This window comes from Bubalus bubalis, chromosome 12, assembly GCF_019923935.1.
Source record: "Bubalus bubalis isolate 160015118507 breed Murrah chromosome 12, NDDB_SH_1, whole genome shotgun sequence".
Lineage (NCBI taxonomy): Eukaryota > Metazoa > Chordata > Mammalia > Artiodactyla > Bovidae > Bubalus > Bubalus bubalis.
In genome coordinates, this window is record NC_059168.1 from 61,846,162 (window position 1) to 61,869,217 (window position 23,056).

At 37.2% G+C, this 23,056-nt stretch overlaps 1 protein-coding gene across 4 annotated transcripts in view; it reads left to right on the forward strand.

Moving 5' to 3' along the window:
- The window catches only part of UGP2 (UDP-glucose pyrophosphorylase 2), a 68,188-nt gene that overhangs the window by 28,120 nt on the left and 17,012 nt on the right, over positions 1–23,056 (forward strand). For all 4 annotated transcript variants that reach the window (XM_025262338.3, XM_006064791.4, XM_044926046.2 and 1 more), the window contains exons 2-3: positions 2,935–3,062; positions 3,898–4,005. In XM_025262338.3, coding sequence (XP_025118123.2) covers positions 2,935–3,062; positions 3,898–4,005 — 236 coding nt within the window. The remainder of the gene's footprint in view (positions 1–2,934; positions 3,063–3,897; positions 4,006–23,056) is intronic.

The window sequence follows — 23,056 nt, forward strand, 5'->3', positions numbered from 1 at the left end:
TTTTTTGGAAAAGCTATGATAAATATCTCACCTGTTAACATTTTTCAGTATTTGGGAGAGGCTGTCTGCATTAAATCACCTCAGGAGTTAAATATTTACTAATTGTTAGCAGTAATTTAATTTCTGCTCTCAAAACTATCTTTAAAATATTGATTATCTTGCCTTTAATTTTGTCTATGTGTTTCCTTCTGCCCAGATAACAAATTAAGGAATTTATGGCATGTGGGAGTTTTTTTCTAGCTATTATTGATATATGATTTTCGAAATTAACCAACATTTATAGAACTGACTAGCTATCAATGAAATGTAGCTTAAAAACACATTTGTAAGATTGAGTTAGGTATTGAAGATGGGGGGACGTGAACAATAATCTCTTCCTTATTTTATAAGAAGTAGACAGAATTTCTGTTTAGATAATGAAGTACGTAAAACAGCCTATGTTAGTATCTTTCTCCCAAGGTACTTGGGTCTGGGTTGTTTCCTTTTTCTGTATTTTTCTATTTTTGTTTGTTTTCACCTAACAGATATTTCTGTCACCTTTAGTTAGATCCATCTGTTACAGAGGTGCCTGGCTATGTCAAAAGTCCTGATAGTCTTGTTTGACACAGATAAGCATAGAAGTTTAATTAGGAGCTAGAAATAGGGAGGCATCCCTGTGCCCCTTCTTTTAAAATGAAAATTTTTATGCCAGGCAAGTGGAGGCACTTTGGAATTGCCAGTATCTCTCAAGAGTTCTTCTTTAGGGAAGAATATAAACTGAAGTGACCCCCCTTCTAAAATAGAAAAAAATCCTTAAATTTTTCATCTGGCCTGGAGGAAGAAGTCTTTTGTTTCAGTTGCCAAACCCCTCAGCTCTCTTATGAGGCAGCAGATCCATAAGGACATATTCCACAAAATATGCCCTTATTAATGTTACCAGTGGAACATTTCATGCAAAGATGGGCTCAATAAAGTACAGAAATGGTATGGACCTAACAGAAGCAGAAGATATTAAGAAGAGGTGGCAAGAATACACAGAAGAACTGTACAAAAAAGATCTTCACCACCCAGATAATCACAATGGTGTGATCACTCACCTAGAGCCAGACATCCTGGAATGCAAAGTCAAGTGGGCCTTAGGAAGCATCACTATGAACAAAGCTAGTGGAGGTGATGGAATTCCAGTTGAGCTATTTCAAATCCTAGAAGATGATGCTGTGAAAGTGCTGCATTCAATATGCCAGCCAATTTGGAAAACTCAGCAGTGGCCACAGAACTGGAAAAGGTCATTGTTCATTCCAATCCCTAAGAAAGGTAATGCCAAAGAATGCTCAAACTAGCACACAATTGCACTCATCTCACATGCTAGTAAAGTAATGCTCCAAATTCTCCAAGCCAGGCTTCAGCAGTATATGAACCATGAACTTCCAGACGTTCAAGCTGGATTTAGAAAAGACAGAGGACCCAGAGATCAAATTGCCAACATCTGCTGGATCAGTGAAAAAGCAAGAGAGTTCCAGAAAAACATCTATTTCTGGTTTATTGACTATGCCAAAGCCTTTGACTGTGTGGATCACAATAAACTGTGGAAAATTCTGAATACCAGACCACCTGACCTGCCTCTTGAGAAACCTATATGCAGGTCAGGAAGCAACAGTTAGAACTGGACATGGAACAACAGACTGGTTCCAAATTGGGAAAGGAGTACGTCAAGGCTGTATATTATCACCGTGCTTATTTAACTTATATGTTGAGTATATCATGAGAAATGCTGGGCTGGATGAAGCACAAGCTGGAATCAAGATTACCGGGAGAAATATCAATAACCTCAGATATGCAGATAACACCACCCTTATGGCAGAAGGTGAAGAAGAACTAAAGAACGTCTTGATGAGAGTGAAAAAGTTGGCTTTAAGCTCAACATTCAGAAAACTAAGATCATGTCATCCGGTCCCATCACTTCATGGCAAATAGATGAGGAAGCAGTGTCAGACTTTATTTTTTGGGGCTCCAAAATCACTGCAGATGGTGACTGCAGCCTTGAAATTAAAAGACACTTACTCCTTGGAAGGAAAGTTAATGACCAACCTAGACAGCATATTCAAAAGCAGAGACATTACTTTGCCAACAAAGGTCTGTCTAGTCAAGGCTATGGTTTTTCCAGTGGTCATGTATGGATGTGAAAGTTGGACTGTAAAGAAAGCTCAGCGCCGAAGAATTGATGCTTTTGAACTGTGGAATTGGAGAAGACTCTTGAGAGTCCCCTGGACTGCAAGGAGATCAACCAGTCCATCCTAAAGGAGATCAGTCCTGAGTGTTCATTGGAAGGACTGATGTTGAAGCTGAAACTCCAATACTTTGGCCACCTGGTGTGAAGAGCTGACTCATTTGAGAAGACCCTGATGCTGGGAAAGATTGAAGGTGGAAGAAGAAGGGGACGACAGAGGATGAAATGGTTGTAGGGCATCACCGACTCAATGGACTTGAGTTTGAGTAAACTCCGGGAGTTGGTGATGGACCAGAGGCCTGGTATGCTGAAGTCCATGGCATCAGGAAGAGTCGGACAAGACTGAGTAACTGAACTGAACTGAATGTTATTTTGAATGTTCTCATTTGTCTCCAGCTTTGATGGCTAGGACAGAAACATTAATAGAGATGGAACAATTTAATATATGCTCAAATGAAGATTAATCCTTTTACTTCCACCTGCTTCATCTTTTAATATTTTAGATACATTCAAAAAGCATATAGATATACCAGACAGTCAAATTTGAGCCAGAATGATTATCAAGTCATAAGTAGTTGGCAATGTTAAAATCCTCCTGGAGGTTGATGGGACCAGAGAATTGAGCCCTTTTCATTTAACTGGTACACCAGAAATAAATTGGTTGTGGTTTACCAGCTGTTTGAATGACTGTCAGTTCTCAGTTTGTGGTTTTTACATTTTTGTTTTAGATCTCAGCAAGGCAATGTCTCAGGATGGTGCTTCTCAGTTCCAAGAAGTCATTCGACAAGAACTAGAATTATCTGTGAAGAAGGAACTAGAAAAGATACTCACCACAGCACCATCACATGAATTTGAAGTAAGGACCCTACACTATGTTTTTGCTTTCATCCATCTACATGCTGAGTTGTTATTGCTACCACTGATCATCTAGCCTGAAATAATTACAAAATGTAATGATGTATTTTAAAAATTAAGATTGCTTAATAATTAAGGATTTTCAGTATTTGCTCAGTATAAAACCATTGTCTTTTTTAAATATTTTAAATTCTGGTAAGTTTCTAAAGTTAAAAGAATCAGAACAAAGTTACAATTTATTTTTCTGTGTTTTGATATCATTGGGTGGAAAAAATGGATATAAATGTTCAGTTAAAATTGTGAGAAGTTAATTTATCAACCTTATATCCTGGATGCCTTTTCCAAAGAGCCTGTTCTAACAGAACTGGGCTACTCTGACAGCTATGATAGAGGTTTCCCAGAAAAGGCAAGTGTTTACTTTCTTGTAAATCAACAGATTATCCTTTTCATTTTCAAATTTAAATTGTACTTAGCCTTTTGAGGTTAGCTGTTTTTTGTTCTTTCTTGTTCTTTTGGTGAAGATTAATTTGCATTTAAAGGAAGTAGAGAACTATATTGGTGAGTAAATGTAGAGAAGCAGTTGGAATTCGAGTAGACCGAATGGTATTCAGATGACATGATACTGGTGGGAGATGGGGAGATTGCTTGTATTCCTTTAAGTATGGTTCCTATTAGCTTTCTTCCTCTTTAGTTTTAAAATGGAGTGTAAATGCTGTATTCCATGTTTTAAAGCTGTAAGAATTTCTCTGAAAGGTATTTTAAATGTACAATATATGTCTGTTTTTATTAAATACTAAGCATTCTGTTAGCTATAACAATGACTTCTGTTCTCATAGCACACTAAAAAAGACCTTGATGGATTTCGGAAGCTATTTCACAGATTTTTGCAAGAAAAGGGACCTTCTGTGGATTGGGGAAAAATCCAGAGACCTCCAGAAGATTCGGTAAGTTTTAGATAAAATGTAGGAAAATGTAAGGTCATTTAGAACACTGGTGTCACTTTTGGGGGTGGGGTACTATAGGGTACCTGTGGGATCCATCACTTCAGACTTCGAAACTACAGAGATAGCCTTCTGCCACTTTCCTTTGTTAGACTCATCCCTCCTCTCCTGCAGAGCACTTACGAAAGTCTAATCTCCCTATAACACTACCTCATAACTCAACATGATTTAGTATGAGGAAGTTCTTTTGTTCAGACACATGATAAGAGCTTCATTACGTTCTCTTCCTTCTTTCCCCAAACCATCTAATTTCTCATTGTCCTTAGGGTCATGTACAGACATGAAGTCAGCCACTCAGAGCTCTTCCCGTGCTTTCCACCCATATTTCTAACTGTATGTCCCTACCTGCTTTTCCTGAACCAGCCCAACATTCCCTTCACACACATAGGATATCCCTAGTCTTTTGTGTATGTTGTTTCCTTGGAACACTGTGGGCTCTTCTCCTGTTAGTCCTGTTCATTCTTTGAGGCCCAGTCTAAATGCCTCTACTTCTGTCATCAGCCCCCTTGAAGAAAGCTGCTCTGAAGAGATGCAAGTACAATAGTCTCAGAGGTTCTAATCGAGCTCTACTGCTTTTGAGCTTTATATAAAATGAGAATAATACCAAGTGCTTTCTGTACTTTATAGGTTTGTTATGAGACTCTATTTGGAAACATATGGAAATATGTTAAACCATGAACATTGTGCTGAGTTTGTGGTTATTTCTATCATACTGTGGTACTTAGCTGGCCTGATCAGTAGTAGTGGTTTGTATGCATATGTTGTCTTCCTACTGGTCTTTGAGGCCAAGAGACCATGTATCCTGAGGTGAAGGATTGATCTAAACAAAGAGATTATTTAAGGGACAAATTAGGTTAACACATTGACTTTTCTTTCCTTTCCAGCAATTTTGATCACTGCTGCTTATGGCAATTTTCACTAAAGGTAGAAAAGACTTAATAGGGTGGAATAATTGTATGTAGATAGTTTATCTGTTATGTAATGAGATAATCTAATATTGGTTTAAAAACAGGTTTGTTTTGAGCAGGAGTTTGGTAAACTACTGTCTGAAGGCTATAGCACTGCTTGTGTTGGTTAAGTTTTATTGGAATTTAACTGTATGTGTTCATTTGTATAGCGTGTCCCAGCTGGCACAGTGGTAAAGAATCTGCCTGGCAATGCAAGAGACTCAGGTTTGATTCCTGAGTCGAGAAAACCCCCAGGAGAAGGAAATGGCAACCCACTTCAGTATTCTTGCCTAGAAAATTCCATGGGCAGAGGAGCCTGAAGGGCTGTAGTTCATGGGATTGCCAAAGAGTCAGACACAACTAAGCATGCACACGTTCTCTGGTATACCATGTCTGGTGGATTAAGCTAATGGAGTCCTTCATATTTTTTCAAATGAGAAAATCTTAAATATAGTTTACTGGTAAAGAGTACCTCTTTAATGTCTTTCAGTTATTAAACTTTTAAAAATTATGAATTACATGCTCATGGTAAAAAAAAAGCAAAGCAAAAAAAAAAAAAAATTTCCCACCTAAGAGTTCACTTTGAGGAGTCTCTCATTTTTGATGTTAAAGTTAAAATTTCTCTTGTCTGTAGTGCTTGTCAATTACAGCATGCTTTTTTTTTTAGGGTCTTATATTTTAGTCTTTGATTTCCTTTGCTCTAGTAATGCATTGTGATTTATTTTTTTGTTTTTAAGTGGTAGAATTAGTCATATTTTCTCTTGAAAAAATTCGAGCAATCTTCTGGATAGGTTATATAATTTTAAAAAGGATCTAGTTGTAAATTCAGTGAGTCGCCAGTCCAGGTTTGCTGTATGATACTGGATGCTTGGGGCTGGTACACTGGGACAACCCAGAGGGATGGTACGGGGAGGGAGGAGGGAGGAGAGTTCAGGATGGGGAACACGTGTATACCTCTGGCGGATTCATGTTGATATATGGCAAAACCAATACAATATTGTAAAGTTAAAAAATAAAATTAAATTAAAAAAAAAAAGAATGTTTAGGAGCAGGCCTAAAATTACAATAAAAAATTTAGACATTATGTATTTTTCCACTTTAAATACTTAATATTTTTGCTTGGAATTTATTCTTCGTTGATATAGCCTCACTTTTCTGATTAATGACATACCTGGGGATAAAGGTGTGGCTTTATTCTAAATTCTTGATGACTTGGAATTTTTTTTTTCTCCTTAGACAAACTTAACCTTTTGCTGATAGAGCCTACCTTGAAGGAAGAACCCAAAATTTGTTACTTTCACTATATTTTGTGATTCAAGATTCTCCTTTGCCAATAGAGAAATCTGCGTTTGTGTATTTTGAGAGATTATGATATGTAGTAGGATTTCTTGGAGTGGGGATTGGACAGTGGGGAAGGAAGCAAGTAGAGGAGTCAGAACCACCTAGGGCCTTTTCCAGTTCAGCACCACCATTCCAAACACCATGCCAGCAACAGATCCTTTCAGGAGGCTATGCCCCTGGAGTGAACCATGGTTACTGATAGAAATACTAAGTTGATATAGAAAAAAAAAAGAAATAGAATTCTGGGTATAATATGATTTTATGAAGTCTTTTCTCTTTTTGTTTATAAAAATGTAAATCTCCACTAAAAATGTCTTTATTTATAAAGCCTAGATTTTTTAAAAGAAATGTTTACAATCCCATATGCCTGTAATGTTTACAGTTTTGAAATGCAGAGGGAAAAAACAAGTTTGCCCTTTTAACTATGTCATGAGTTTCTTGAGGGTACAAGTGTGTCTTATATACTCTGTATGTTAACTACCAGCTTTTGCAAATAGTTCTGAAAATAGAAATTGTAGGTTAATATTCATTCACTTTGCTTCCCCTATACTCCTCCAGCTCCATCCCTTTTCCCCTTCCCTTTCCCCCAAGCTTTTTTCTCTCTGCGCATAGAGTTTATATAGAGATCAATTTTCCTTTCAAAATAACATTATATAGTATACACAGGTTTTTATTTTTTAAATGCAGGTAATACTTTACCCTCTTAACTAAAAAGAAATTATTGTGGGAGAATAGCCATTTAGAATGACATTTCTCATGTCATGCTTTCAACAAAGGTGTGCACAAAAACATTGTTACAACAGAGGATCTATATTTTTGAGTACAGTTGGCCACCTTGTTTTGTAAATAAAGTTTTATCAGAACACAACTACACTTACTCTTTACATATTGTCTGTGGCTATTAACAATGCTGTAATACTTCAATGGCAGAATTAAATACTTGTGATCAAGACCATACAGTTTACAAAACCCAAAGTATTTCCTTTCTGACTCTTTATGGAAAAAGTTTGTTGACCTCATTTTAGTGTATTTATTTTTAGAAGATCTTCAGTAGTTTTCCTTAGTTCTTTGGTCCCAGAAAACTGACCTCAAATGCCTTTTTCCCATCCAAGTACTAACCAGGCCCAACCCTGCTTGTCTTCCAAGATCAGACGAGATCCAGCATATTTGGGAATAGACTCAAATGCCTTTCTCAATTTAGATGATAACGTTGTAGATAAGACTGCTTTTTTCATAAATAGTAGATTGGAGAGTATACTTATAGAGAGACATTGACATTTTATGTTGTCGAGTTTTACTTACTCATTCTTGCTTACTTTGTTGAATACTTCATTTTAGCTCTGTCTAAAATGAATATATATTTATATATATATTCATTTATATATACACATAGAGAAATATAATTGACATACCACATTTTAGTAGTTTCAGATATACAACATAGTAATTTAACATTTATATGCATTGCTAAATGATTTACCAGTATTAAGTCTAGTTAACATCTGTCACCATACAGAGTTAATACAATGTTTTTGACTGTATTCTCCATGTTTTTCTTTGCATCCCCATGACTTATTTATTTTATAACTGAAAGCTTGTACTTCTGGATCCCTGTCACCCATTTCGCTCCCTCCTCCCCTCTGGAAACCACTAATCTGTTCTCTGACATACGTGTTTTTTGAAAAGACTATTGAGTCCATATTTTATTGATTTAGGCTAAGAGGAAGAATGCATTTTATGGAATTATGCCATGGATAATGCTCTGCTCCCATTTTGTGAGTGTTAATTAAATGAATGTAGTAATCAAGATTATCTTGATATTTAGCTGCTTAAGGAAAGGAAAGTTTTTTAAAAAGCGTATTAAGGTTAATGTTTAGCAAGGAGGGACCATCACCATGTACAGTGCTTTCTAGAGAGTCTGTAAGAGTATCTTGTTCTTGGCCAAGCTTAATGTTTAAGCTTACATGTTAAGAATGGAGAGGGATGGGAAATAAAAAAAAGAGACGGGAAGACACAGAGCCTACTCAAGGAGGTTTGGGGCCTGACAGGTTCTTTAGAATCATAACTTAAAACCTGTTATCACTTGGCTGGCCATGACCTCTGATGATAATAAAGTACATTATCATTTATGTGAAAAATAGTCTCTAAAGGCTTTTTCATTTAGATAGGAACACAGAATCACTGGTTGATTTACAATTGTCATTGTTCTTGTTTTAAAACCCTCAAAAGGGTGAGAGTGTATTTGTGTATGGGGAGGAGTTATATAGGGTCATCTCTTTTTGTTTGTTTGATCAAGTCAGAGAATTGGTGTGGAAAATATATATATTTTGTGGTATTTAGCTTCAAAAGATTTTTTTGTTTGTTTTGCTCTACAAATTAACTGAGAGCTTTTCTTAGTCTTATCACTACAAAATCATTAAAATGTGAACATGTGTGTTTAAATAATAAGACATTCTGAGTAAGTTACAGTGTCCATGTACAGAGTAAAAATAAAGATTTTCTTATTTGTTTTTTGGGAGATGAATCACAATATATTCTGCAGCTAACATTTGCACATCTATTTTGAAAGACTTATTGGAGGCAATTTGGCTAAGGATCTGCCATGATGTGACATAGGATGATTTGCTTTGAACATGGTGAAGATTTCCCAATTGTCAGCAGTAGCTAATGGCAAAGCCATTAGTGACTTGTTTTGTGTGTGTGTAAAAATAATATGAGATCCTAAATGTAAACATATTCCACAAAAAGAACATAGGTAGTGACATTTCAGGAAATGATCCTGGGGACACAGGTGGCAAGAACCTCATCCTTATCTTGATGTAAAATTTTAAAATGGTAATATTTAGAATTACTAATACAAACTAATACACTGATACTCATTTAGCAAATAATACTAAAACTCTTGATTCCCTACCTTTTGATTCCAAAATGAATTCAGTAGTCTTTTCATTCTCCCAGACCTATCTTCCTTCACATGCCTTTTTAAACAGGAAATTGATTTCAGGAAGGGGTTGTGGCTAAGGAGGCTGACCACAGGCCTATGAATCTTCCTTCTCTTCTGGTTATTTATTTATTATTTCACTTTCAGTTCAGTTCAGTTGCTCAGTCATGTCCAACTCTTTGCGACCCCATGGACTGCAACATGGCAGGCTTCCCTGTCCATCACCAACTGCCCGAGCTTGCTCAAATCCATGTCCATCAAGTCGGTGATGCCATCCAACCGTCTCATCCTCTGTTGTCCCCTTCTCCTCCTGCCTTCAATCTTTCCCAGCATCAGGGTCTTTTCCAATGAGTCTGTTCTTCGCATCAGGTAGCCAAAGTATTGGAATTTCAGTTTCAGCATCAGTTCTTCCAATGAATATTCAGGACTGATTTCCTTTAAGATTGACTGGTTTGATCTCCTTGCAGTCCAAGGGACTCTCAAGAGTCTTCTCCAACACCACAGTTCAAAAACAAAAGTTCTTCGGTGCTCAGCTTTCTTTATGGTCAAACTGTCATATCCATACATGACTACTGGAAAAACCATAGCCTTGACTAGATGGACCTTTGTTGACAAAGTAATGTCTCTGCTTTTTAATATGCTGTCTAGGTTGATGATAACTTTCCTTCCAAGGAGCAAGCGTAATTTAATTTCATGGCTGCAGTCACTATCTGCAGTGATTTTGGAGCCCAAATAAATAAAGTCTGTCACTGTTTCCATTATTTCTCCATCTATTTGCCATGCAGTGATGATGGGACTGGATGCCATGAACTTCATTTTTTGAATGCTGAGTTATTTCACTTTAGAAATAGTTAAATAGTAAATATGTGGCCACTTTAATATCCATCCTGTGGAGAGACTCTAGGTAATAGTAGTAGACCAGGGTCTCTAACCCACTCTCTAGAGTTGGGAATGGTTACATTCCACAGAATCAAGTTCCTTGGGAAAATCATAGCATGAATATAGGTAGTAGCACCATTTCTTTGAACATTACTCTTCCCCACTTCCCAATGCTCCAGAGAATCTTTTTTGGACCTTGGCTTAGGTATTACAAGGCCTAATACAGATCATTTTATTATTATACTCTCCAAGTATAGCTTTTATGTAAACATTTTGTGTCTTATAATCAGATGAGAAAAATACATCTGTGAGGTTCTCGTATCCCACATCTTCATCTGTGTACAATGTGAGGGAATTTTTATTACTTTTATTCAATATAGGACAACCCTCAACCTGCAAGATTGGTACTTGGAGAATTTTTATAAAATATAAGATGGGTGGCCCATACATACCCTTAAACCTTTCTGGTCTGTAATTCCTTGGGGATATTTTACTGATGCCTTTTACTTATTCTAAATCAGATGTGGACAACTGACTCTGCTTACCCCATTGTAGAGCCACAAGGAGACTGGAAAAAGTTTACACCTGGCATTGACCCCAGGAAGTCTTTGCAGGGATTGTAGGCCCTAGATAGATTTCTTGAATGTATAGATAAAACTGTATTTAAATGTTCATTTTTTTCAAAGTGGATCGAAGTACTGTTTTAGGATATTATTCAAGAAACATTTTTTGGGTGCTTCCTCTCTGCCAGGAACTTAGCTAGATGCTGGGACTACAAAAAAATAAAGCCTTGGTCCTTCTTCAGCATTTTGGCCTTGAGTTTGTAAGAGGAAATGGATCCAAAAACAGCTACCTATGAAACAGCATGAGAAGCAGTCCATAGGGTGCTATGGAAGCTTCTAACTGGCGTGGGAACTCAGGAAAGACTTCCTGACATTAAAGTAGACTCTTGGGGTAACTGTGAGGCAAGATTTCTCTGAGGATGGGAAGATAATCAAAGAGAAAAAAGCTTTGAGCTAATAGGAGTCTAGAAATAAATAAGCTTATAGCATGTAGTTTGTGTTCTAGTTGTGGAGCATATGGTAGATGTGTCTGTTTCTCCATGTCTAGAGCAGGAAGAAAGACCCTGAGAAAGCCATGTGCTGAGTCTCTTTGCCTGACATTGCAGCTCCTGTCACTGGCTAAGAGCCTCAGCTGCTGGGTCACATGGGAGAATTGTCACAAACTAAAGTTTCTATGTAAGAGAGACACTAATGGTGGAAGATGGGAACAGAATTTCAAAACCATGCTTCATTATATACCTCAAGAGTTTGGTTAGATTTTTCAACATGGTAAAACATCCCAAATAGTTAAAAGATGCTGTTCTAAAAGCAAAAATAAACAAACCGGACCTAATTAAACTGAGAGCTTTTGCACAATAAAGGAAACCCATCACCCAACAAAAAGTTTCCATGTAAGAAACTTTCAAAATGGGAGAAAATAGTTGCAAACAATGTGACTGGCAAGGGATTCATTTGTAAAATATACAAACAGCTCCTATGGCTCAATTAAACAACCCAATCAAAAAATGGGCAGAAGATCTAAATAGACATTTCTCCAAAGACATACAGATAACAGGCACATGAAAAGATGTTCAACAATGCTGTTTATCAGAGAATTGCAAATCAAAAATACAATGAGGTGTCACCTCACACTGGTCAGAATGGCCATCATCGAAAAGTCTGCAAATAATAATTGCTGGAGAGGCTGTGGAGAAAGGAAACCCTCCTACACTGTTGGTGGGAATGTAAACTGGTACAGCCACATGGAGAACAGTATGAGGGTTTCTTAAAAAACTAAAAATAGAATTACCATGATTTTGTTGTTGCTTAGTGACTGAGTTGTGTCTAACTCTTTTGCAACCCCATGGACTGTAGCCCGTCAGGTTCCTCTGTCCATAGGAGTTTTTGGGCAAGAATATTGGAGTGGGTTGCCATTTCCTTCAGGGGATCTTCCCAATCCAGGGATTGAACCCATGCCCCCTGCTTGACAGGTGGATTCTTTACCACCGAGCCACCAGAGTTACCGTATGATCAAGCAATCCCATTCCTAGGCACATATCCTTAGAAAACTGTAACTTGAAAAGGTAACTTGGCATCCCAACGTTCATAGCAGCACTATGTATAATAGCCAAGACGTGTAAATAAGCTAAGTGTCCGTTGGCAGAGAAATGAATAGAGATATGGTATACACACACACACCCACACACACAGTGGAATATTACTCAGCCATAGAAAAGAATGAAGTAATACCATTTGCAGTAACATGAATAGACCTAGAGATTATCATACTCAGTGAAGTAAGACATAGAAAGGCAAATATCATATGATATCACATATATGTGGGATCTAAAAAAATACAAATGAACTTATTTACAAAACAGAAATACACAGACATAGAAAACAAACTTATGGTTACCAAGGGGGAAAGAATGGGAGGGATGGATAAATTAGGAGTTTGAGATTAGCAGATACTCACTAGTATATGTACAATAGGTAAATAAAGTCCTACTATATATCACAGAGAGCTATATTCGGTATCTTGTAATAACCTTTAATGGAATTAGAAAATACATATGACATATATATAATATATATATTAAAAAAATTTATATATGACTGAAACACTTTGCTGTACACTTGAAACTGAAAGAACATTGTAAATCAATTGTATTTCAATTAAAAATAAGTTCAAGTAAACAAAAGATCAATAACCTCAGATATGCAGATGACACCACCCTTATGGTGAAGGTGAAGGTGAACTAGAAGGTGAAGAGGAACTAAAAAGCCTCTTGATGAAAGTGAAAGAGGAGAGTGAAAAAGTTGGCTTAAAGTTCAACATTCAGAAAACTAAGATCATGGCATCTGGTCCCATCAATTCATGGGAAATAGATGGGGAAAGAGTGGAAACAGTGTCAGACTTTATTTTTGGGGGCTCCAAAATCACTGCAGATGGTGACTGCAGCCATGAAATTAAAAGACGCTTTACTCCTTGGAAGGAAAGTTATGACCAACTTAGATAGCATATTCAAAAGCAGAGACATTACTTTGCCGACAAAGGTCCATCTAGTCAAGGCTATGGTTTTTCCAGTGGTCATGTATGGATGCAAGAGTTGGACTGTGAAGAAAGCTGAGTGCTGAAGAATTGATGCTTTTGAACTGTGGTGTTGGAGAAGATTCTTGAGAGTCCCTTGGACTGCAAGGAGATCCAATCAGTCCATTCTAAAGGAGATCAGTCCTGGGTGTTCATTGGAAGGACTGATGCGAAAGCTGAAACTCCAGTACTTTGGCCACCTCGTGTGAAGAATTGACTCATTGGAAAAGACTCTGATGCTGGGAGGGATTGGGGGCAGGAGGAGAAGGGGATGACAGAGGATGAGATGGCTGGGTGGCATCACCAACTCAATGGACGTGAGTTTGAGTGAACTGCAGGGGTTGGTGATGGACAGGGAGGCCTGGCGTGCTGCGATTCATGGGGTCGCAAAGAGTCGGACATGACTGCGCGACTGAACTGAACTAAAACAAAAGATGCTTATTCTTGTTTTTGTTTTTTACATCGTGATAAACTTTTAAAGGTTAATCATCATTTTAGTTGTTAATAACTTTTTTTAGTGTCACGTTGATTGGGGTATAATTTACATATAGTAAAATTTATTCTTTTTAGTGTAAGTTTTCTGAGTTTACAAATGCATACAGTTGTGTAACTACCATCACAATCAAGATATAGATCTTTTCCATTATCCCCAGCAACTTCCTTGCTCAGCTTTAAAATATGCTTCCTCTTAAACCCTTGTAGCGCTTGATTTCCACTTTGCATCTTCCCTTAAACACATATACTAAGCAAATATGTCTTCCTAAAGTCTTGCCTTTTTCTTCATTTAAATTTATTTAAGAAGAAGGTCCTCCTAGCCTCCACCCTCAGTTTTATATCAGGCCTTTGTCCTCCTCCTATACCTGCTCTTTAATCTTCCATAAAACTTTCTTTTAATAGCCTCTGGCCTTTCCTCCCTGCCCTACCTTCACTTCTCCAGGGCTGCTCCAACAGTGTGAATTATATAATTAAACTAACAATGTTAACTGCTTTGAACACTTTAATCACACTGCTATTTAGTACCTTAGAGTTTAAAGCTGTGTGTGTGTCAGTGGCTCAGTCGTGTCTGACTCTTAGTGACTCCACAGACTGTAGCCTGCCAGGCTCCTCTGTCCATGGAATTCTTCAGGCAAGAATACTGGAGTGGATTGCCGTTCCCTTCTCTGGAGGATCTTCCCGACCCGGGGATCGAACCCTGGTCTCCTGCAGCGCAGGCAGATTCTTTACCATTTGAACTACAGGGAAGTCCTAGAGCATAAATAGATTTGATGTTAGAGGCTTCAGTTTTATTTTTTAGGAAATTTAAGATTGTCTCAGTTATTTGGAAGCATCTTTTGTCCACAATTATACTAACACGAGAGTTGACTTATATGGGAAAGGTGATTTTAGTAAAGAGCTAGTCCTCATCACATACACAGATTCTTCTGTTAGAATTCCTTTTCAACTCTCTGATCATCGCATTTGTCCTTCTAATCCATACTGAAGTGGAATGTTCTTTCAAACTTACCAGCTTAGCTGATAAGGACATGGGCCAGATGTTTCACAAGGTTGACTAATTTTATGATTTCAGCTCGCTTCTATAAAAGGATGATGAACATATATCTGTTTGTAATGCTTGAATTTTTTTACTGTCCGTCATGTATTACTTCTGCCTTTAGCAGTTAAAAAAATACCTTAAAGTCTTTGAACTTCCTAGAGTGTCTATTAAAAAGTCTAGATTATAGTAAGGTTTAGGGAGCGGTTGGCACCTTTTCTTCACAGTTAACGTCCTCCTTTGTAGGATCATTGCCATCTGTAACCACTCTGTTTAATGTTTTGGTCATTTAGATTTTCTGTCAGTTCTTTTACTGTCATCTCGTCTCTAGTTTATGAGGTTTAAAGTATACAGTTGTAATAAGAGTATTGCGATTTTAAATCTCTTTGGCATTTTGGAAGTTACTTCAGTTTTTAATGGGAGGGCAGTAAGTATGGGACTTTGAGAGGCAAAAGTATCGAGTTAAAAAACAAAATGCTATATAGGTAGGTAAACACATGAGAATTATAAGTTAACAATTTATAGTATGTGTTTAAATAAACTTTTAATTTTAGAGTAGTTTGATTTCTAGAAAAATTGCAAAGATTCACTGTGTTTTTAACTGGAAACATTACCTAGCTATCCAAGCTAAGTTTTGTTACCCATATCCCATTTTTAAACTTCCTGCTGAGTCAGGAGAAAGCATAAAATAATTGCTGAAAATGCTGATGGAATGTTTCTTGCATGCTCAGGAAAAAAAAGATAGCTGAGAAAAAAACATGGAAATGCCTTAGGGGTACCTATGAGTGGACTAAATATGGGAAAAGATGGAGATAAGCCTTTAGCAAAGTTTTCTTATAGATAGGCTTGTGGAAGAAAAGTGTCTTCATTTTGAATACCGTCCTAAAGCCCTTGGGAAATTGGAAAGTTTTCTATTATTTCAAAAGAGTATGAAACAAACACCATTCTAGAAGTTTTCATTTTTTAATGAAGCAGAGCTTTAAGCATTTTTCATTAAAAACCTTATAAAAAACCTATGTCTGCACAGCTGTATATTCTATAGTTAATGCTTAGTGTCATGTTAGGGTACATGTTATGTCAGATGTAGTGAATCCTTTGTGTTCATGATCTCATTTAATATTCACAACAGACCTGGAAGATAGATGCTATTACTATGCTCATTTTAAAAAGAAGAAACTGACATTTAGAGTTAGTGACTTGTCTGAACGAAAGAAATCCCTGATATGAACCAGGTGACAGATTCCAAAGACCTGGTTCTTTGGTATCCCTTAGTAACGATAATGGAGCTCTACAAGGAGTACAGTCCTATCTTCATCTCTAGTGCACATGTGGAATGTGGTGTACTTTGTGTGCTTATCAACAACAGTAATAACAGCAATAACAGCAGACATTTGTTTTACAGTAATGTGCCAAGCATTGTCCTCATGTGCATTTTCTTATAAGATCTTCAAATGATTGTAGGAGCTCACTGTTATCTCTGTTTCACAATAGAAAATTCCAAGACTGAGTGGTTTACTTAGCTATTAAGTAAGGGGTGGAAACAGAAGTAAGGGGCAGAAACACAATTTAGGCCCAGATCTGCCTGAGCTCAAGCTCTTAACCACCCTGGCATGTTTTAGAGCAGTCACCAGTTGCCATCCATGTTTTGAAAGGAACTTGAAAGCCTTTAAGCATGGCTTTTCTGTCATTACTCTATCTTTCCTTGAGCAGAACTGTTAAGTAGGCTCTATCTCTTCCCTTAGAGCTTCAAATTCCTTACTTTGAAATTCTAACAGCAACACATTTAACAAGTATTTATTAAATGGCTACATGGCTACTGAGTGGCAAGCGTTTTTCTAGGTATCAGGATACAAGTGAACAAGATAGACAAGGGGCCAACACTCACTGGAGCTTCATTCTGGTGGGAGAGAAAAAACTTAGAAATGTGTAAGTAAATAAGATTATTCTAAAGGCTCATTTCCCATTGTTGCTGTCCTGACCCATGCTAAGGTCAATGGTCACGTCTGTCTCCTTGGCTGAAGTATTTTGTTTAACCTGTAGTCACTGTGGGAGGCTATGAAGGGTCTCTCTTACTTAATTACTTTTATTCTATGAATTTATCAAATATGCACTATTTTAATTATTGGGAATGCAAAAATAAAGACAGTCACTTCTCTTAAATAGCTTACGACTTTGTGCAGTGCTTCCCAACCTTTCCTGTGTAATGACATACACAGAAAACAAACGTGGTTAATGTGAGAGTCTGCTTAGCTAGGAGGAGGGCTCTGGCTGCCTCAGGCTCTATGCAGCTGCCTGGAGGCTTAAAGATATCAACAACGCAGGCATGCATTTTTTGAATTTTTGCTTTAGTGGGGAATTCTCAGTTTACACAAAGATGTCGTTATAGTACAAAAGCTATGAGGGTAGTTTCAGAGACAGTTCACTAACTAGATTCTGTCCTAGAGAGATTACCTGGTGTTCGCCACTTTCTGTGAATGCTTAGGTATATTCTTTATAAGTCTGTCTTACTAAGTGGAATGATTTGTTCACCAAAACTTAATTGTGTTCCCAAACTTGTTAATACTAGTTATATTTTTGTGATGATATAATTAATTTTATGTACACCAATGAAATGGGCTTTAAAAATTTATTTCCATGAAAATTGAGTTGAATGCTTTGAGAAAATTGGATGAAGATGAGTAGCCTAAAAGAAAAAAGGTAATTAGGTATATATGATAAGTATGAAAGATTGAGAAAATCAGTCTAGAATGATTCTTCTGCATGCAGATTATTTCACAGTTGACTAAATTCTTAGTTCACTTTGAAGAAATGAAACTGGAAATCACAGATAGTGTATTATTGGTGTGGTTACATAAGTTGACAGCTCTGGTCAGCAGATCTATATCATACCAAAGGAAAAGATCTCTGTGAATGATTGTATTATTATTTGTAAAAAGCTAAAGTAATTTAAGTATCTAAAACTTTTTTATCATTCCATGTTTGAACTTGTTTTTTAAATTAACTGCCTACCTGTCCTTGAGTGTTTTGGATAGATGGATTTCTGGTACAAGTGTAGCAGGAAAAAGAGTAGTCAAGGAGTTGGAAATCGAAAAAGCAAGAGAGTTCCAGAAAAACATCTATTTCTGCTTTACTGACTATGCCAAACCCTTTGACTGTGTGGGTCACAATAAACTGTGGAAAATTCTGAAAGAGATGGGAATACCAGACCACCTGACCTGCCTCTTGAGAAACCTATATGCAGGTCAGGAAGCAGCAGTTAGAACTGGACATGGAACAACAGACTGGTTCCAGATAGGAAAAGGAGTACGTCAAGGCTGTATATTGTCACGCTACTTATTTAACTTATATGCAGAGTACATCATGAGAAACGCTGAGCTGGATGAAGCACAAGCTGGAATCAAGATTGCCAGGAGAAATCTCAATAACCTCAGATATGCAGATGACACCACCCTTAGGGCAGAAAGTGAAGAGGAGCTAAAGAGCCTCTTGATGAACGTGAAAGAAGAGAGTGAAAAAGTTGGCTTAAAGCTCAACATTCAGAAAACTAAGATCATGGCATCTGGTCCCATCAATTCATGGGAAGTAGATGGGGAAACAGTGGAAGCAGTGGCAGACCTTATTTTTTTAGGCTCCAAAATCACTGCAGATGGTGACTGCAGCCATGAAATTAAAAGACGCTTACTACCTTGGAAGGAAAGTTATGACCAACCTAGACAGCATATTAAAAAGCAGAGACATTACTTTGCCGACAAAGGTCCGTCTAGTCAAGGCTATGGTTTTTCCAGTAGTCATGTAATGGATGTGAGAGTTGGACTGTGAAGAAAGCTGAGTGCCGAAGAATTGATACTTTTGAACTGTGGTGTTGGAGAAGACTCTTGAGAGTCCCTTGGACTGCAAGGAGATCCAACCAGTCCATTCTAAAGGAGATCAGTCCTGGGTGTTCATTGATGCTGAAGCTGAAACTCCAATACGTTGGCCACCTCATGCAAAGAGTTGACTCATTGAAAAAGACTCTGATTCTGGGGGGGATTGGGGCAGGAGGAGAAGGGGGCGACAGAGGATGAGATGGCTGGATGGCATCACTCACTTGATGGACATGAATTTGAGTGAACTCCGGGAGTTGGTGATGGACAGGGAGGCGTGGCATGCTGTGATTCATGGGGTCGCCAAGAGTCGGACATGACTGAGCGACTGAACTGAACTGGAGCAAGTCAGAGATGAAGAGGTAACATTAGAACTGAGACTATGGACAAGGTAAGTAGGGACCATGTCTGCAATTCATTGTCAGTTCGGAGGGGATCCATTAGGCTGAGCTAAGAAGTTGCTGTAAAATACAGGAGGTGAAAGGTTCTTAGCCTTGTTCAGCAGGCTAGTTGGAATGTATTTTTAGGAGGTGATGAGTGGCTCACTCACTCTGAATTGTATCGGAAATTCCGATTTCTTGTAGTTCTTGGTCACCACTGAAGAAATGACTGCTTCTTATTTTTCCTGTTTTGTTTTTGTTTTTTCAACACCCTTATAAGGGCTAGTGACTTCCTTGCAGTTTAGTTTCTATACATGAATGATATGTATTGAGCAATTTTTTGTAGTTTAAAAATCTCTGCATGCATGCTCAGTTGCTCAGTCATGTCCTACTCTTTGCAACTCCATGGACTGTAGCCCACCAGGTTCATCAGTTTGTGGGATTCTCCAGGAAAGAATACTGGAGTGGGTTGCCATTTCCTCCTCCGGGGGATCTTTCTGAACCAGGGATAGAATCCACGTCTACTGTGACTCCTAGATTGGCAGGCAGGGTCTTCTACCAGTAAGTCACTTGGGTAGCCTCTGAAAGTCTCTAATCTCATGCTATTGAGCTGTAATATTCTTAGTCATATACTTAGTCAATGGGTGAAACTCCAATACTTTGGCCACCTCATGCGAAGAGTTGACTCACTGGAAAAGACCCTGATGCTGGGAGGGATTGGGGGCAGGAGGGGAAGGGGACGACAGAGGATGAGATGGCTGGATGGCATCACCGACTCAATGGACATGAGTCTGAGTGAACTCCAGGAGTTGGTGATGGACAGGGAGGCCTGGCGTGCTGCGATTCATGGGGTCGCAAAGAGTCGGACACGACTGAGCAACTGAACTGAACTGAACTGATGTGAGAAATTACCTCATGCTCAGTGTCAATCATTAATATATTCCACCATTACAAAACCACCTCAAGATGCATACTGAGTTCATTCTGCCTTCAGTGTACTTTTTTATTTTTTCCAGTTTTACTGTAAGGGCAGTGAGGTCAAGAATACAGATGAGAGTTTTAAATCCCAGCTTCATTACGTAGCCATGTAACGTTCAGCAGGTTATTTAACTGCTCTAAGTCTCAGTCTCCTCAGTCATAAAAAGTAGACATAATAAAAGTAAGATTTTAATGACTTTTATTGAGACTGTATGTAAAGCATTTGCATTTACTCAATAAATGTGCTCTGGAAAAGATTGAAGGCAGGAGGAGAAGGGAACAACAGAGGATGAGATGGTTGGATGGCATCACCAACTCGATGGACATGAGTTTGAGCAAGCTCTGGGAGTTGGTGATGGACAGGGAAGCCTGGCGTGCTGCAGTAGAGTCACGAAGAGTCAGACACGACTGAGCAACTGACCTGAATTGAATAAATGTTTACATTCAACAAGTATTTACTAAGTACCTCTTAGATGTCAGGTGCTATCCTGGACACAGTGAAAACAACAGAATTGTATTAAGGTTACAGATGGTATTTCTTTTTTAAATTCTATAACTTTCATATTTAAATATTCTTTGTCTTTGGTTTTGAATATATTTTTATCAGTATATTTATCAGTATTTTAAATTTGATATATATTTTATTTATGATCATGTATACTTTAATTCTTTCTGTATTTCTTAGTTTTTGCAAAATAGTCCAAGTAAGTAAACCATAATTTCCATCCCTGTAATTCTCTTGTGTCAAATGGATTGGTAGTTTACAATTTTTGTTATAATAAAGTTCATCTGTCTCTAATGATTTTTCCTGATTGCAGAGATAAAATTTAGGAAATTCCTAAACTTTCTGGATTATAGGAGGTCTGTGCTCCTGTGGCTAAAAAACTAATGCTGTCCATTATGAAAATGATTAACTGTACTGTTTTATGAGTTACATTGAAGATCCACATAGTGAAAGCCCTGAGGTGTATGTAGAATTGTCTTTGACTGGCAACTCCATCCATATTTATGGATTTTTTTAATCTACTAAACTCAAGATAGATGAGAAGGATTGGCCTTGTTTCAGAGGACTATGGTAGCTATTAAAAGAATTGGGCTCTCATTCTTATACTGTGTGGATGTTTAGGTATTTCAAGGATTTGTGTGTTCATTGTGGGGTGTAAGGTTTAGTGAGCAGGGGAGGCTTTGTTAAGTGTTCTTGGCATTGTATTATCAAAGTTTAGGTGAAAATAGGAAAGATAGCTGATGACCATTATAGGATTCTTTGGTCACTTGTCATTGGACATGGCAAAACTTTGGAAATCAAATGTTTTTTCTTAATTTTTTAATGGTCAGAAATAAGATAATGACTCTTAACTCACCACTTGAAGGAAATATATTAGTAGAAACAGTTGTCAGAAGTGTGAGAGCTGGGAGTTTGCACAAGTGTGTCAGTGCATGTGTTCCTTCCGAAGAGTCTCCTATAGTTGGACATGTAGGTTACTCGTAGTTTTTTGCTGTTATAAGAACCCTGTAGTGAATATACTTATATATAAATCATTGCATCTCAGAATTATTTCTAATAATAAATATTCAGAAATGGTTTTGTGTTCAGAGGCTATAAACTTATTTTAAGTTTCTGGTTAGGCATTTCAAATTGCTTTCCAGTTTGTACTCCTGTTCACATTGATTTTGAGCTGTTATTTTGAGTGCCAACTGTGTATTAGTAGAGAACCGTACTAATAAAGCCCTGCCTTCATCTAGTTTCTAGTATCTAGAAACCTCTAGTCAAGGTGTAGACAGTAAAAGATATGAAATGTAATTTCAAGTAGTGATAAGTGACATGAAAAAAGAAAGGTAAGGGTACAGGAAGTGAGGGAGTAGAGGTGATATTTTAGCTAGAATAGGCAGCGAGAAGAAAGGACTCTCTGAACCAGCATTTAGTAGAGACCTACAATCTATTTTATTGTCAGTCTTGCTACATTTATTTAAAGCATTAAGTAGTAGTATTTTTAAAACTGTTTGCCAGTTGAGATGAAAAATGTTTTAAAATTTTTATTTGATATTTAGGTTGATTTTTTCCTTTGGTTTATTTGTATTAGTTGTTGGTTATTGGATTTGAGTTGCTATGATCCTTAACCTTTATATAACAAAAAGGCACAGTATTCAAGTTTGGCTCCCCCCGAGAGGGCAATAGAGACTTAAGATGAAAATAAGTGATTTTTATGAATCTGGCTCCTGGTTCTTTCTGAAATTTTTGCTAACATCAACTTTAGTAACTGAGATAGCAGATTGTAGTGAAGGATATTGTATGTATGTGAATTGTTGGATTGGTGCTGATGAGTATTACTGTTTAGAAAACAGTGTTGTTGCCAAGACTTCTGATTTATTCTTTGAAAGGACCTGTTTACTTGCTCTGTTACAGGTTTTTGCTTTTGGATATGTGTAGACTCAGTGTATGAATAGGACAGCTGGTTTTCTTCTATTACTGGAAAAATTACCCTCATGTTTTCCTCTCTGTAGGTCTACTTTAGAATAATTAAAATTAATTTTAAAAACTCAAAAGATGTAGGAATTAATATCTGGCAAAATTAAAATACATACTTGATTTGATAGTTTGTCCTGTGTTTTTATAGTTTATAAGTGGAAGAAGACAAAAGAACTTGCTTAGGAAATGTACTTTTCTAGGCCTAGCTTATAATTTTAGTATGTGATCATTCTATTTGTTTCTTTATCATAGAGGGATCTTTTTTAATTATGACACTAAATTATGGCTTGTAAAAATTATTTTTATGCAGAACATAGTTTTAGATTTAGGTTTTCTTTATGAAAATTGTATGTGATGTATTCTAATTCGGTACTTTTTAAAAATTAAAATAATGGTTGTTTGTAATCAGCTTTCTAATTAATGATGACACCACCGTTGTTTGACACTTAGTATTTAGTAAGATAAGAAATAAGTTCCACAGAATAGATTTCATTTAGTAACAGCTCTCTTTGCTCCATTCATTTATTCACTTATC